The 14,499-nt window shown below is 46.2% G+C and overlaps 1 protein-coding gene across 4 annotated transcripts in view; it reads left to right on the forward strand.

Annotated features, from left to right (window-relative positions):
• The window catches only part of LOC124044114 (rho GTPase-activating protein 20-like), a 62,597-nt gene extending 48,334 nt beyond the window's left edge, over positions 1-14,263 (forward strand). For all 4 annotated transcript variants that reach the window (XM_046363576.1, XM_046363574.1, XM_046363577.1 and 1 more), the window contains exons 13-14: positions 11,140-11,254; positions 12,084-14,263. In XM_046363576.1, the coding sequence (XP_046219532.1) occupies positions 11,140-11,254; positions 12,084-12,994 (1,026 nt within the window). In that variant the 3' untranslated portion in view covers positions 12,995-14,263. The remainder of the gene's footprint in view (positions 1-11,139; positions 11,255-12,083) is intronic.
• Positions 14,264-14,499: the final 236 nt, after the last annotated feature.

Below are 14,499 nucleotides of genomic sequence, written 5' to 3' on the forward strand. Positions count from 1 at the left end.
AAACAGACGCCTCACAAGTCCTCAACTGGCTGCTTCATTAAATAGTACCCGCAAAACACCAGTCTCAACGTCAACAGTGAAGAGGCAACTCCAGGATGCTGGACTTCTAGGCAGAGTTGCAAAGAAAAAGCCATATCTCAGACTGGCCAATAAAAATAAAATATTAAGATGGGCAAAAGAACACAGACACTGGACAGAGGAAGTGTCATGGCTGTCGAAAGAAGAGGACCAAGGTGCAGCGTGGTGAGCGTACATATTCCTTTATTTATATGACGCCGACAAAAACAATAAACAATCCAAAATAGTGCCAACAAACAACGACAACTACCCACAAAGACAGGTGGGAAAAAGGGCTGCCTAAGTATGGTTCCCAATCAGAGACAACGATAGACAGCTGTCCCTGATTGAAAACCATACCCGGCCAAAACAAAGAAATACAAAACATAGAAAAATGAACATAGAATGCCCACCCAAATCACACCCTGACCAAACCAAAATAGAGACATAGAAAGCTCTCTAGGGTCAATGCGTGACAGGAAAATTGGAAAAAAGTGTTATGGACAGACAAACCTAAGTTTGAGGTGTTTGGATCACAAAGAAGAACATTCGTGAGACACAGAAAAAATGTAAAGATGCTGTAGGAGTGCTTGACGCCATCTGTCAAGCATTGTGGAGACAATGTGATGGTCTGGGGGTGTTTTGGTGATGGTAAAGTGGGAGATTTGTACAGGGTAAAAGGGATCTTGAAAAGGGAAGGCTATCACTCCATTTTGCAACGCCATACCATACCCTGTGAACGGCACTTAATTGGAGCCAATATCTTCCTACAACAGGATAATGACCCAAAGCACAGCTTCAAACTATGCAAAAACTATTTAAGGAAGAAGCAATCAGATGGTATTCTGTTTTTAATGGAGTGTCCAGCACAGTCCCCGGATCTCAACCCTATTGAGTTGTTGTAGGAGCAGCTTGACCGTATGGTACATAAGAAGTGCCCATCAATCCAACTTGTGGGAGGTGCTTCAGGAAGCATGGGGTGAAATCTCTTCAGAATACCACAACAAATTGACGACTAGAATGCCAAAGGTCTGCAGGGCTGTAATTGCTGCAAATGGAGGATTCTTTGACGAAGCAAAGTTTGAAGGACACAATTATTATATCAGTGAAAAATCATTATTTTTATAACCTTGTCAACATCTTGACTATATTTCCTATTCAACTCATTTAATTTACGTTTTCATGAAAAACAAGGACATTTCTAAGTGACCCCAAACTTTTGAACGGTAGTGTAATGTACGCCTAAAGGTCTGGAGGTTTGGAGGGCTGAGGCTAAGGGCCAGGACAGGGAGTAAAGGAAAGTCATACTGTTGCTGCTACTGTAGCTGTCTGACCAAGCAGGATGTCCAATGGAAGAACAAACAGCACTGTGGAGTTAGAGAGTGTGTCAAGCTCCTGCTAGGAGCCTCAGGCTGGGCTATACTATGTATGTTTCCTCTTTAAACCTGGACTGACCTACTTACACTCTCATTTTACATCGATTTAGTCACCGGTTTTCAATATCTGTACTGACACACACAAGCACATAAGTTTGAGATCTCTATCCTTGCAGTCACGGTGACACAAAACAAGTGTGAAATCTATCCACTGACAGAAAAGCTTGGCATTTTACGCTAAGTTACTCACACAGAGTAAGAATTTTTAATTTTTCTTAATTTTTTTTTTATCAGGCAAGTCAGTTAAGAACAAATTCTTATTTTCAATAACAGCCCCAGAACAGTGGGTTAACTGCCTGTTCAGGGGCAGAACAACAGACTTGTACCTCAGCTCAGGGATTCGAACTTGCAACCTTTCGGTTACTAGTCCAACGCTCTAACCACTAGGCTAACCTGCCACCCCAATTGACACAACGAATGCGCTGGGAGTTGGGAAGCTCAAGTTCAGGGAGTGCATAATTGAATAAACAAATGAACGAAACACGAACAACACACAGACAGGAAACTGAAACAGAAATAATGATGCATGGGGAAGGAACCAATGGGAGTGACATATTCTGAGTAGGTAATCAGGGAAGTGATGGAGTCCAGGTGAGTCTAATGACACGCAGGCACGTTTAACGATGGTAAAACAGGTGTGCGCCATAACGAGCAGCCTGGTGACCTAGAGGCCGGAGAGGGAGCACACATGACAGTACTACCTTTACCACTAGACTGTGTCCAACACATGACAGTACTAGCCCTACCACTAGACTGTGTCCAACACATGACAGTACTAGCCCTACCACTAGACTGTGTCAAACACATGACAGTACTAACCCTACCACCAGACTGTGTCCAACACATGACAGTACGAGCCCTACCACTAGACTGTGTCCAACACATGACAGTACTAACCCTACCACTAGACCAGTGGTTCTTAACCTGGTTTCGTTCGAACCCCAGGGGTTCGGTGAGTCGGTCTCAGGGGTTCGGCGGAGGTCAAGACAAACATCCGATTCATATGATTCGTGATGACACGCTCCGCTTGGCCATCATTGGCTGCAAGTGATCACGCTACATCGCTTGGCCTATCTGTGCTGCAGGGAATTTGGCGCGCTCAGTTTGTGACTATGGTGATGGTACGTCTTGTGATTTCTTTCTTAATATTTTAATCCCTTCATATTTACTATGTCGAGCAAAAAAAGAAAGTGGTCGGACGAATATGTACAATATGGATTTACATGTATAACCGAACGTGATGGGAGTCAGTGTCCTAACTGCATGATTTGCAATGCCAAGTTGAGCAATTCTAGTCTAGCACCTTCAAAACTAAGAGAACACTTCCTTAAGCTGCATGGAGATGGAAAATATAAGAACACAACGCTCGCTGAATTCAAGGTGAAGAGAGACAGATTCGATGAGCTACTCTGCCTGTTCTCGGCTTTGTACCCATCAACAAACCGATCCTCACAGCATCGTACGAAGTTGCTTACCTGATCGCAAAGCAGGGCAAACCACACACCATTGGTGAAACACTCATGAAACCAGCTGTGTTGAAGATGGCGAATATCATGCTGGGAAAAGAGACCGAAGTTATCCCAAATTCCTCTTTCAAATGACACCATCAGCAACAGAATAGAGGACATGAGCAAAGACATCTTTGCTCAAGTAGTTGCAGATCTGATTTCAAGTCCGGCAAAATTCAGCCTTCAACTCGACGAGACCACAGACGTTTCCAATCTAAGCCAGCTTGCTGTATTCGTGCGCTATGTGAAAGACGACGTGATAAAGGAAGAATTTTTATTTTGTAAGCCTCTTACAACAACAACCAAGGCAGCCGATGTGAAGAAACTTGTGGATGACTTCTTCAAAGACAACAATCTTTCGTGGGATATGGTTTCAATTTGTAAGTCGCTCTGGATAAGAGCGTCTGCTAAATAACTTAAATGTAAATGTAATGTAAATGTTTCTGCAGTTTGTTCGGACGGAGCTCCAGTCATGCTGGGAAGAAAGTCTGGTTTTGGTGCGCTAGTGAAAGCCAATGCACCACACATCATTGTTACGCATTGTATTCTGCACAGGCATGCGTTGGCAACAAAAACCTTTCCTCCAAAACTGGCAGAAGTATTAAAAATTGTAGTTGAATGCGTGAACTATGTGCGAACTAGTGCTCTGCGGCATCGCATCTTCAGTGAGCTGTGTAAAGAAATGGGCTCTGAATTCGAGGTACTTCTGTACCATTCTAATGTTAGGTGGTTATCCCGGGGACAGGTGCTGAATCGTGTTTTTGCCGTGCGTGTGGAATTAGCCCTGTTTTTGCAAGAGCACCAACATTGTCATGCAGATTGCTTCAAAAATTCTGAGTTCATTCTCATTTTAGCGTACATGGCCGATATCTTCGCAGCTCTCAATCATCTCAATCAAAAGATGCAGGGCGGTGGAGTCAACATCATCAAAGCTGAGGAAAACCTGAAGGCTTTTCAAAAAAAGCTACTGTTATGGAAACGACGAACAGAGAACAAACACTTCGCAAACTTTCCCCTGCTGGACGACTGTGTAAGTAAGATCGAAGATGTATCTCGAATCGAAGACATTTCTGTACCCACTGAACTGAAGCAAGCAATTGCCATGCACTTAGATGAGCTTGCAAAGTCTCTCGACGGATACTTCCCTACAAGAGAGTCATATCCAGCATGGGTGAGACAGCCGTTCACGTTTAGTGTTGAGACAACAGATGTCAATGATGAATACCTCGATGAAATCATTGAAATTCAGCAGAGCCAGGTTCAACAGCAACTTTTCAGAACAACAACGCTTTCAACGTTTTGGTGTCAACAAATGGTAACGTACCCTGTTATTGCTAAGAAAGCTCTGGAGATTTTCATACCGTTTGTTACAACATATCTTTCCGAGCAATCCTTTTCGAGGATGCTGGACATAAAAACGACGAAAAGGAACAGACTTTGTTGCGAAAATGACATGAGTGGCACTTGCCAAGGTGAAGCCGCGCATTTCTGAACTGGTCTCTGAAAGGCAACAGCAGAAGTCACACTGATTTGCAGTAAATATTCATTATTATGTTTTTGTTTTTGTGTGAAAATGTTTTGATGATTTTGTTCTTTGAACACAGTGATGTTGATGCATGGTTCATTTTGTGCACCAGTCAAATATATACACATATGTTTTGAATTTGATTTTTTTTCCAATTAAGAAGGGTTCGGTGAATGCGCATATAAAACTGTTGGGGTTCAGTACCTCCAACAAGGTTAAGAACCACTGCACTAGACTGTGTCCAACACATGACAGTACTAGCCCTACTACTAGACTGTGTCCAACACATGACAGTACTAGCCCTACCACTAGACTGTGTCAAACACATGACGGTACTAACCCTACCACTAGACTGTGTCCAACACATGACAGTACTAACCCTACTAATAGACTGTGTCCAACACATGACAGTACTAGCCCTACCACTTGACTGTGTCCAACACATGACCGTACTAACCCTACCACTAGACTGTGTCCAAAGCATGACAGTACTAGCCCTACCACTAGACTGTGTCAAACACATGACGGTACTAACCCTACCACTAGACTGTGTCCAACACATGACAGTACTAACCCTACTACTAGACTGTGTCCAACACATGACAGTACTAGCCCTACCACTTGACTGTGTCCAACACATGACCGTACTAACCCTACCACTAGACTGTGTCCAAAGCATGACAGTACTAGCCCTACCACTAGACTGTGTCCAACACATGACAGTACTAGCCCTACCACTAGACTGTGTCCAACACATGACAGTACTAGCCCTACCACTAGACTGTGTCCAACACATGACAGTACTAGCCCTACCACTAGACTGTGTCCAACACATGACAGTACTAACCCTACCACTAGACTGTGTCCAACACATGACAGTACTAGCCCTACCACTAGACTGTGTCCAACACATGACAGTACTAACCCTACCACTAGACTGTGTCCAACACATGACAGTACTAGCCCTACCACTAGACTGTGTCCAACACATGACAGTACTAGCCCTACCACTAGACTGTGTCCAACACATGACAGTACTAGCCCTACCACTAGACTGTGTCCAACACATGACAGTACTAGCCCTACCACTAGACTGTGTCCAACACATGACAGTACTAACCCTACCACTAGACTGTGTCCAACACATGACAGTACTAACCCTACCACTAGACTGTGTCCAACACATGACAGTACTAACCCTACCACTAGACTGTGTCCAAAACATGACAGTACTAACCCTACCACTAGACTGTGTCCAACACATGACAGTACTAGCCCTACCACCAGACTGTGTCCAACACATGACAGTACTAACCCTACCACTAGACTGTGTCCAACACATGACAGTACTAGCCCTACCACTAGACTGTGTCCAACACATGACAGTACTAACCCTACCACTAGACTGTGTCCAAAACATGACAGTACTAACCCTACCACTAGACTGTGTCCAACACATGACAGTACTAACCCTACCACTAGACTGTGTCCAACACATGACAGTACTAGCCCTACCACTAGACTGTGTCCAACACATGACAGTATTATTATTATATTTATATTAGCACTAGCCCTACCACCAGACTGTGTCCAACACATGACAGTACGAGCCCTACCACTAGACTGTGTCCAACACATGACAGTACTAACCCTACCACTAGACTGTGTCCAACACATGACAGTACGAGCCCTACCACTAGACGGTGTCCAACACATGACAGTACTAACCCTACCACTAGACTGTGTCCAACACATGACAGTACTAGCCCTACCACTAGACTGTGTCCAACACATGACAGTACTAACCCTACCACTAGACTGTGTCCAACATATTACAGTACTAACCCTACCACTAGACTGTGTCCAACACATGACAGTACTAGCCCTACCACTAGACTGTGTCCAACATATTACAGTACTAACCCTACCACTAGACTGTGTCCAACACATGACAGTACTAACCCTACCACTAGACTGTGTCCAACACATGACAGTACTAACCCTACCACTAGACTGTGTCCAACACATGACAGTACTAACCCTACCACCAGACTGTGTCCAACACATGACAGTATGAGCCCTACCACTAGACTGTGTCCAACACATGACAGTACTAACCCTACCACTAGACTGTGTCCAACACATGACAGTACTAACCCTACCACTAGCCTGTGTCTAAAACATGACAGTACTAACCCTACCACTAGACTGTGTCCAACATATTACAGTACTAACCCTACCACTAGACTGTGTCCAACACATGACAGTACTAGCCCTACCACTAGACTGTGTCCAACATATTACAGTACTAACCCTACCACTAGACTGTGTCCAACACATGACAGTACTAACCCTACCACTAGACTGTGTCCAACACATGACAGTACTAACCCTACCACTAGACTGTGTCCAACACATGACAGTACTAACCCTACCACCAGACTGTGTCCAACACATGACAGTATGAGCCCTACCACTAGACTGTGTCCAACACATGACAGTACTAGCCCTACCACTAGACTGTGTCCAACACATGACAGTACTAACCCTACCACTAGACTGTGTCTAAAACATGACAGTACTAACCCTACCACTAGACTGTGTCCAACACATGACAGTACTAACCCTACCACTAGACTGTGTCCAACACATGACAGTACTAGCCCTACCACTTGACTGTGTCCAACACATGACAGTACTAACCCTACCACTAGACTGAGTCCAACACATGACAGTACTAGCCCTACCACTAGACTGTGTCCAACACATGACAGTACTAACCCTACCACTAGACTGTGCCCAAAACATGACAGTGCTAACCCTACCACTAGACGGTGTCCAACACATGACAGTACTAGCCCTACCACTAGACTGTGTCCAACACATGACAGTACTAACCCTACCACTAGACTGTGCCCAAAACATGACAGTACTAACCCTACCACTAGACTGTGTCCAACACATGACAGTACTAGCCCTACCACTAGACTGTGTCCAAAACATGACAGTACTAACCCTACCACTAGACTGAGTCCAACACATGACAGTACTAGCCCTACCACTAGACTGTGTCCAACACATGACAGTACTAACCCTACCACTAGACTGTGTCCAAAACATGACAGTACTAGCCCTACCACTAGACTGTGTCCAACACATGACAGTACTAACCCTACCACCAGACTGTGTCCAACACATGACAGTATGAGCCCTACCACTAGACTGTGTCCAACACATGACAGTACTAACCCTACCACTAGACTGTGTCCAACACATGACAGTACCAGCCCTACCACTAGACTGTGTCCAACACATGACAGTACTAGCCCTACCACTAGACTGTGTCCAACACATGACAGTACTAACCCTACCACTAGACTGTGTCTAAAACATGACAGTACTAACCCTACCACTAGACTGTGTCCAACACATGACAGTACTAACCCTACCACTAGACTGTGTCCAACACATGACAGTACTAGCCCTACCACTAGACTGTGTCCAACACATGACAGTACTAACCCTACCACTAGACTGTGTCCAAAACATGACAGTACTAACCCTACCACTAGACTGTGTCCAACACATGACAGTACTAACCCTACCACTAGACTGTGTCCAACACATGACAGTACTAGCCCTACCACTAGACTGTGTCCAACACATGACAGTATTATTATTATATTTATATTAGCACTAGCCCTACCACCAGACTGTGTCCAACACATGACAGTACGAGCCCTACCACTAGACTGTGTCCAACACATGACAGTACTAACCCTACCACTAGACTGTGTCCAACACATGACAGTACGAGCCCTACCACTAGACGGTGTCCAACACATGACAGTACTAACCCTACCACTAGACTGTGTCCAACACATGACAGTACTAGCCCTACCACTAGACTGTGTCCAACACATGACAGTACTAACCCTACCACTAGACTGTGTCCAACATATTACAGTACTAACCCTACCACTAGACTGTGTCCAACACATGACAGTACTAGCCCTACCACTAGACTGTGTCCAACATATTACAGTACTAACCCTACCACTAGACTGTGTCCAACACATGACAGTACTAACCCTACCACTAGACTGTGTCCAACACATGACAGTACTAACCCTACCACTAGACTGTGTCCAACACATGACAGTACTAACCCTACCACCAGACTGTGTCCAACACATGACAGTATGAGCCCTACCACTAGACTGTGTCCAACACATGACAGTACTAACCCTACCACTAGACTGTGTCCAAAACATGACAGTACTAACCCTACCACTAGACTGTGTCCAACACATGACAGTACTAGCCCTACCACTAGACTGTGTCCAACACATGACAGTACTAACCCTACCACTAGACTGTGCCCAAAACATGACAGTACTAACCCTACCACTAGACTGTGTCCAACACATGACAGTACTAGCCCTACCACTAGACTGTGTCCAAAACATGACAGTACTAACCCTACCACTAGACTGTGCCCAAAACATGACAGTACTAACCCTACCACTAGACTGTGTCCAACACATGTACTAACCCTACCACTAGACTGTGCCCAAAACTGAACCCTACCACTAGACTGTGTCCAACACATGACAGTACTAGCCCTACCACTAGACTGTGTCCAAACATGACAGTACTAACCCTACCACTAGACTGTGCCCAAAACATGACAGTACTAACCCTACCACTAGACTGTGTCCAACACATGACAGTACTAACCCTACCACTAGACTGTGTCCAACACATGACAGTACTAACCCTACCACTAGACTGTGTCCAAAACATGACAGTACTAGCCCTACTACTGTGTCCAAAACATGACAGTACTAACCCTACCACTAGACTGTGCCCAAAACATGACAGTACTAACCCTACCACTAGACTGTGTCCCACATGACAGTACTAACCCTACCACTAGACTGTGCCCAAAACATGACAGTACTAACCCTACCACTAGACTGTGTCCAAAACATGACAGTACTAACCCTACCACTAGACTGTGTCCAACACATGACAGTACTAACCCTACCACTAGACTGTGTCCAACACATGACAGTACTAGCCCTACCACTAGACTGTGTCCAACACATGACAGTACTAGCCCTACCACTAGACTGTGTCCAAAACATGACAGTACTAACCCTACCACTAGACTGTGCCCAAAACATGACAGTACTAACCCTACCACTAGACTGTGTCCAACACATGACAGTACTAACCCTACCACTAGACTGTGTCCAACACATGACAGTACTAACCCTACCACTAGACTGTGTCCAAAACATGACAGTACTAACCCTACCACTAGACTGTGCCCAAAACATGACAGTACTAACCCTACCACTAGACTGTGTCCAACACATGCTAGTCCTGAAATTATTCAATATGTCACGAGTGGCCCCAGATGTATTGTAAGGTTAATAATAAACAAGAATAAGTCATCACGTCTATAATACTCTCTGAATTACGGTCGATTTTGGACACATTGTTGTTGGAACACACTCAATCTGGTTGTTTCCCGATCTTTCTCAATCCGTGTCAAATGTGTGTTTGTTTCTGGTGAGGCTTGGGCCTGTTGAGGTTCACTGGGAAAAAATCCAAAGCATTTCCTACAGATTCCTGAGGACGAGTGTGTTTTGACAAACCCACGTCTTTAAACACTCCTCTCTTTCTTCACACACTTGCGCAAACTCACACGGACACGCACACACGCGCGCGCACACACACACGTACACGGAGACACTCTTGCTCTCTCTAGCACACACTCTCTCTCACACACACAACACACACTTCTTTCTGTTTGTTTGTATGTGTGGCCCACTGGCTCCAAGGCCTCTGAAGGGGAAAATGTGAGATTTTGACATTCCCCTCGTCGGTCGCGGTCTCACAAGGAGCCAAGTCAAAGTGGGCTGACATGGGTCTGGTCTCTAACGGCACTGGGCAGTCTGGAACACTCCCCTTCCCTCCGCTCTCCTCCGCTCCCCTCCGCTCTCCTCCGCTACCCTCCGCTCTCCTCCGCTACCCTCCGCTCTCCTCCGCTCCCAGATTTTCACCCACTTCACTTCCGCTCCCTTCTCCATCACTCCACGGTTATCATTTAGATGTTTGTGGCTCCTACAGACATGTTAGTCTCTGAGTAGCTTGAGTAAATGTTTGTCAAATGTTTACCTCGGAAAAAGCCCCCCTACTTCTTCACCAATGACAACAGGTTCTGGATTGATGATTGAGTTTCTAGATCTTATCTCAGTGAGTTTGATCGGCAGCCCCCATGATAGACAGAACCAGGCTAAATACAGGGAGGGACAGAAGGACAGCGAGAGAGAAGACAGTTTAGCCTTATTCCCTTGATGGAGTTCTGTTGTGTTAGACTAGCCTGTGAAATTCAAAGCCATTCTCTGTCAGTCCATTCACTCCCGTAGCCCTCTGAACAGAGGCGTATAAAACAGGCTGACATATTGTGAAAACCATGACACAGTCTACCCGGGAAACTACCTGTGAAATAACCTACAGTATAAATTGCAGTCTGAGCCCTGATCTGGGACCAGTCATTAACTTGTGTGACTGTGTAACAAAGTCTATGATCTGTTTCCAGGTCTGTGAGCTGGTACGGTTACTGATTGAGAACTGCAGGAAGGTCCTGGGAGATGATGTCACCTCTCTGTTTGGTGCATTCCCTCAGAAGACCAACAGCAGCGACCATGGATCAGGTAAACAAAGTCTACATTTATTTACTGAAGAAATAACATCTAAATCCAAATGATGTTGTACAGTGCTCTAAACAAATGCTGTTTGTTTTGGTGGCAGAAAACTTGATGATATAAAGTTGGATAGGAACAGAAAAGACAGGGAGAAAAGAGATGCCTCCTAGAGGTGGAGTGAGGAAGACAGAGGTCACAAACCAAGCAGAACTGAAACAACACAGAGGTGGTTTAATTTGACACAGCTCTTCACAAGGGTCAAAAAAGTCACGAGTGTGTGTGTATGTGTCGACAGCGGTTCTGTGTATTGGAGCCCTTATCATCGTTAAAAAGCATATGAACCCTGACTAGCTGCAGTGTGTGTGTGTGTGTGTGTGTGTGTGTGTGTGTGTGTGTGTGTGTGTGTGTGTGTGTGTGTGTGTGTGTGTGTGTGTGTGTGTGTGTGTGTGTGTGTGTGTGTGTGTGTGTGTGTGTGTGTGTGTGTGTGTGTGTGTGTGTGTGTGCGTGCGTGCATGTGTGTGTGTCCGAGTTGAGTCTTTTCTCAGACGTGGCCTCTCCATAAGCCTGTGTCTCGGTGAGGTTTGCTGATTGGGGTCAATATGCTGACCTCAGTCACTTCAGTGATTAGTACACTCTCAGTGACTCATTAACACACCAGCCAATTTCCTCCTTCTCCCCTAAACCACCTAAACCAACCTCTTTGAATGGCAGCTGTATGCTAAGGACCATTACAGCACTTTATGCTTAGTTTTCAAATCCTGTGTCTATCTAACGAAATGGAGGTTTGTTCAAACTCAAACTCCCCCTTCTCTCTTTCCCTCTCTCTCTCCCTCCATAGATGTGTCATCTTTCCAGATGAATGACTCATCCTACGACAGCCTGGAGAACGAGTTAAACGAAGACCCAGAGTCGCCCTTCCAGGAGTCCCTCCCTCTGAGAGACAAGGCCATGCCAGACAGCCACAGCAGAGACTCTGTCATCACGCTGAGTGACTGTGACCCAGACCCTGACCCTGACTCTGAGGCTGACCTCCTACATTTCCCTCCACTGCCCAGACCCAGGAAGTTCACCTCCGCCATACGCCAACCACAGCCACGTCAGTCCTTTGTCCAATCACATGGCCCTCGGAGGTTACGACGCAGCTCGGAGCCCGCCCTTGGACACACCCCCGGAGCTCTGATTGTCCAATCAGATAAGCACAGTTTGGCATCACGTAAAGCGAGCTACGATGCGGCGATGGAGGGAGAGGAAGAAGAGGAGGAGGAAGGGGAAGATGAAGTGTTTCTGAAGCAGGGGCTCAGGGCTCTGCAGCTGAAAGACATTGTAGTCACAGATGGAGAAAGAGGAGGGGTTGGAACTCTAGAGCAGAGGATGCTGAAGCACGCCCCGCCCCCTCCTTTACGATTGGATGCAAGCTGCTCCAGCCTGTCGTCCCCAGCGACCTCCCCCACAGGCTCCTCCCTCAGCTCCCTAGACTCTGCCTTCTCCCAGTATTCCACAGACTATGTCACCAGCACCGGCTTCCATTTGGCTGAGCCTTCCCCTCACTCCCCACTCTCACCCCGCTTCCCCCTCTCACACCTCTTCCCCCTCTCACCCCGCTTACCCCGCTCCCCCAGGGCTCACCCCCAAGAGAGACACAGTGGACTGGATCCAAAGCCACCCCCCCCACTCCTCCCGGACCCCTTCCACCCACCACCCCAACACTTGGTTCAAGAGGGACCGACGGCTGTCGCTTCGGCAACCTGACAACGGACATCTGGAGGAGGAAGTGGGGGAGGGGGAAGGGGTTAGCCTCCCAAAATCCCCAGAGGTTGAAGGTGTAGAGGTGACCACCAAGAGGAGGTCCAGTAGCCCTCCATCCTACCAGCAGGCTATCCTACAGCTACAGGGGAGTAGGTCTCCCTTCTACAGAGGCACAGAGAAACCCCTCACTGTAAGAGAGCTACGGCTGCTGCACGACCAGTCCTGCAAAGTCACCCACAGACCCCCCACAGGAAGTGACGTCACCCATCAGCCCACTGGAATAGGAAGTGAGGTCACTCAGCCCCCCCTGTGTGTGTTCTATGGACAGAGTAGCTCAACACTTACCCTCCAGAGGCATAAGTCTCATTCCCTCACCCCGGCCATGGAGGGCAGCCGCAAGGTCCTCACCATGCCTCGCAGAGCCTCCGAGCCCTCATGCCTGACAGATGCAGCCTCTAGCCTTACCCTTGAGAGGCCCAGGGTCAAGTCCCAGACCCACAGGGTCAAAGATCAGCAGCTCCCTGAGAGCGGACTTAGAGTCTCTGACGTGGAGCCACAGCGGAACGGAGCAGGCTCAAACTCAGTGCCAGGGATCTGCCTATCACCCTCCACCACGCGGGCAGTGAGGGACTACTTTTCCTCGCAGGGGCAGGTGGATGCAGACGCATGCCTGGGTAGGAGTCAAGAGGTGGCTCTGGCCCTCGTCCAGGGGAAGAGGGAGTGGCAGAGCAGGAAGTGTAGTGACCCGTGTGTTGACGACTTTGACCAAATGTTCTTTGCTGAAGAGTCCTACGTTTAATACATCCAAGAGGATTTTAAGAGTGTCTGGGTTTGTTTTATATGGCTGGTCAATGTTGTTTATAGCATATCGTTTGTATGTTTATATGGTATTGTTGTTGGTGTTTATATTGTCATATATGTACAGTTATTTTCCCCTGGTCATAGTAGATGTTTGGTTGTGCTTGAGCTCTGTTTCTGCATGTCTGTTGTTCAACAACAGGTAGAGCTCTATATTTATGTTCATATGATGCTTTGTTATAGTGTTGTACGACCTGAAAGAAATCATATGTGTATTTTTGTACATGATGCCAATCCTGCTGCTGTCCTATAGAGTATATTTGCTACAGAACACACCGTTTGTATATCTGATGTCTAATGCTTATGAAAATTAATTAAAACTATTATAACAAAATGTTGCTCTTGTGAAAGTATCTTTATGTATCAACGGGAGTATTAATTTCTCTTTATTAAAAAGGCAACATTTTAAAAATTGTTCTTCTGTTATTTTGTGCCTTCTTTTTGACGTTATGGGTCTCCATGACTTGGGTTCTGGCCTACGACTCTGCAGGACTGACAAAGTAGGACAAGCTGTACTATACTAAAAGCACAGTGCTGTATTAGTGATACAATGTCAACTCTTTACACCTGTTTAGCATGAATCATCAGACTCATAGTGTGATGTAAGCATAATATTTCCATGAATATAGACCAAGCTGACTCTACACTCC

Source organism: Oncorhynchus gorbuscha, linkage group LG09 (assembly GCF_021184085.1).
Source record: "Oncorhynchus gorbuscha isolate QuinsamMale2020 ecotype Even-year linkage group LG09, OgorEven_v1.0, whole genome shotgun sequence".
Classification (NCBI taxonomy): Eukaryota; Metazoa; Chordata; class Actinopteri; order Salmoniformes; family Salmonidae; genus Oncorhynchus; species Oncorhynchus gorbuscha.